The 2,053-nt window shown below is 38.5% G+C and overlaps 1 protein-coding gene across 1 annotated transcript in view; it reads right to left on the bottom strand.

Annotated features, from left to right (window-relative positions):
- The window catches only part of mrpl48 (mitochondrial ribosomal protein L48), a 12,615-nt gene extending 11,045 nt beyond the window's left edge, over nt 1-1,570 (bottom strand). The window contains exons 1-5 of the mRNA XM_015019707.1: nt 1,459-1,570; nt 1,158-1,210; nt 1,010-1,041; nt 846-931; nt 153-322 (exon numbers count right to left, since the gene is read on the bottom strand). Of these exons, the coding sequence (XP_014875193.1) occupies nt 153-322; nt 846-931; nt 1,010-1,041; nt 1,158-1,210; nt 1,459-1,479 (362 nt within the window). The 5' untranslated portion in view covers nt 1,480-1,570. The remainder of the gene's footprint in view (nt 1-152; nt 323-845; nt 932-1,009; nt 1,042-1,157; nt 1,211-1,458) is intronic.
- Between the last annotated feature and the right edge of the window lie 483 nt (nt 1,571-2,053).

The raw sequence follows: 2,053 nt of genomic DNA, 5'->3' as shown, positions 1-2,053 counted from the left end.
GAGGGGACTGTACAAGTCCTGTATAAAACCTCTGTGTTCTTGGGAGGAAATCCATGATCAATTCAAATTTATGTTTTTGAGATGGCTTTCATATTCGTGATTACTATCCTGAGACTGTTGCTGCACTGCAGCTTTCTCCTGCTGATCGTCACCTTTCTGCCACTTTGATGTTGAGCCGGTTGCAGAAGTTGTGGATGTACTGGGAGTAATGCTCCACCACGGTCATGTCGTACCCGGACACCGTCACGTTCAGAGTCCCGTACGCCGTATCAGTCGCTGAAACAAGCTCTTTTTGCTGGTTTCTGTCTTTCTTCTTCTTGGGCTGAACAACAAAAAAAAAGCCTTCATAAAGTAAAGTAAATCAGGTGTTTTATAATGAAACATGGTGTGGCCTAAGACGATCAACTACCAATCGAGATGTGCATAATTGTTAGGCAGCTTCTACGCTTCAGGAAGATTTGGGAAAAGAATGATTTGGCATACAAACCTAAAAGATGCTGAAACACCGAGTTCCTTGAAATCAATGCTACACACCCACCAGATTAGAGTAGCCTTTGATTAGTAGTGAAAACATTGATCAACATTTTTGATGATTTTGATGAGGACATTTGACAAAAGTTGTTAAACAGATAAAACTAAAAAAGTTTTATCTGTTGAGGAGGGAAAACGTTCCTCCTCAACTTTAAGATCTACCCATTGACTGTAGACCATGTGGCCACAAAGAAAGCTAAAACCTCACTCAGATCTAAGAGATAAAGCCTCAAATATTACCTGATAAATGATAAAACACAGTCTGTGATTGTATTTTAATATGACTAACTTTGTATCAAACTTTGGAGACTTACTGCCTGTTTGAGTAACAAATGCCTCCACCGTCCAATCCCGTGTGTTGGCATATCTCTGTACTGTCTTTCATTTATAGCTGCAGTACCTGAAACAAAACAAAAACTCAAAAGCATGTTGACATAAACAGTATGGAGAAGCAACACTTCTAAGGTTTTGTACTCACACCACACCGGATGCTGAATGGACGGTGTGGCTCTGCAAAGATTACAGGACAATCAAAAACATCGTGACTGCTGTTAAAGTTTTCAAGCACCAGAGGGAGTCAACCATTAAATCAAATGACAATATTGAAAGGCAATGCAAAGACGTACCTGCATAACGACTGATTCAGAATAGATGCCTGCTGTGGGAAAGTCACTTGCAACTGGGAAGGATGAAAAACGAGGGATTTCACACACTTTATATCAACTTTAGAAATGTTGGTGATATATTTCAATATATAAATTATATTTTACAAAATTACAAAAACGTCTCATACATGTATTCGTAACATAAAAGAGCAACATAGGTGCCATAAAAATAGTTTTTGGTATTAAACAGCAGAGCTACGCTCCATTATGACCTCTAGTTAAAAGCTAACAGCTAGCACAAAAAGCTCCCAATTAGCCTTACCTTGCGGAATATGTGGTTCATTGTGTCTGCACTGTGTTGAAAACACGCCGCGTGAGTCACAGTAAAACTAACAACCTCAGCTAAACTAGCAAAAACACAAGAAAATGCTCCTAAACACGCATTTTTACACTTGCTGAAAACGGAAACACACACAGGAAGTCGGAACGTCGTATTTTCGGTCCGTCGATTAGAGTGATAACTACAAGCGTTCCGGTGTTGTATCGTTCCTCCGTCATAGTGTTTTCTCCAGCAATTCATACGTATAATCAATAATAATAATATAAGTATTCATGAATCCTGTCTATCAACTCAGCAGTCTCCCTGATGACTGCAAACTAATATTTCTGTATTTACATTTTGAGGTTTCATTAGCTGTTAGTCGATCAAAATGAATACAAAGCAACCCCTTATTTACCATTAATTTGTGTGTAATAGATCTGACTCCCTCTTTTTAAGTGAACTACTGTGTTTAATGGCTAACTTATTAGCCATTAAACACATTCAATCCACTCGTAGTCAGGAACTGGGCTGCTCCTGACCACCGACAGTCAGATCCTAATAAGAAATAAATATTTAATAATATCCTAAATAAAAC

This window comes from Poecilia latipinna, unplaced genomic scaffold (assembly GCF_001443285.1).
Source record: "Poecilia latipinna isolate Pla-1442-1.1 unplaced genomic scaffold, P_latipinna-1.0 Scaffold2470, whole genome shotgun sequence".
NCBI classification, from domain to species: domain Eukaryota; kingdom Metazoa; phylum Chordata; class Actinopteri; order Cyprinodontiformes; family Poeciliidae; genus Poecilia; species Poecilia latipinna.
This window is presented reverse-complemented; position numbering and strand designations above follow the sequence as displayed.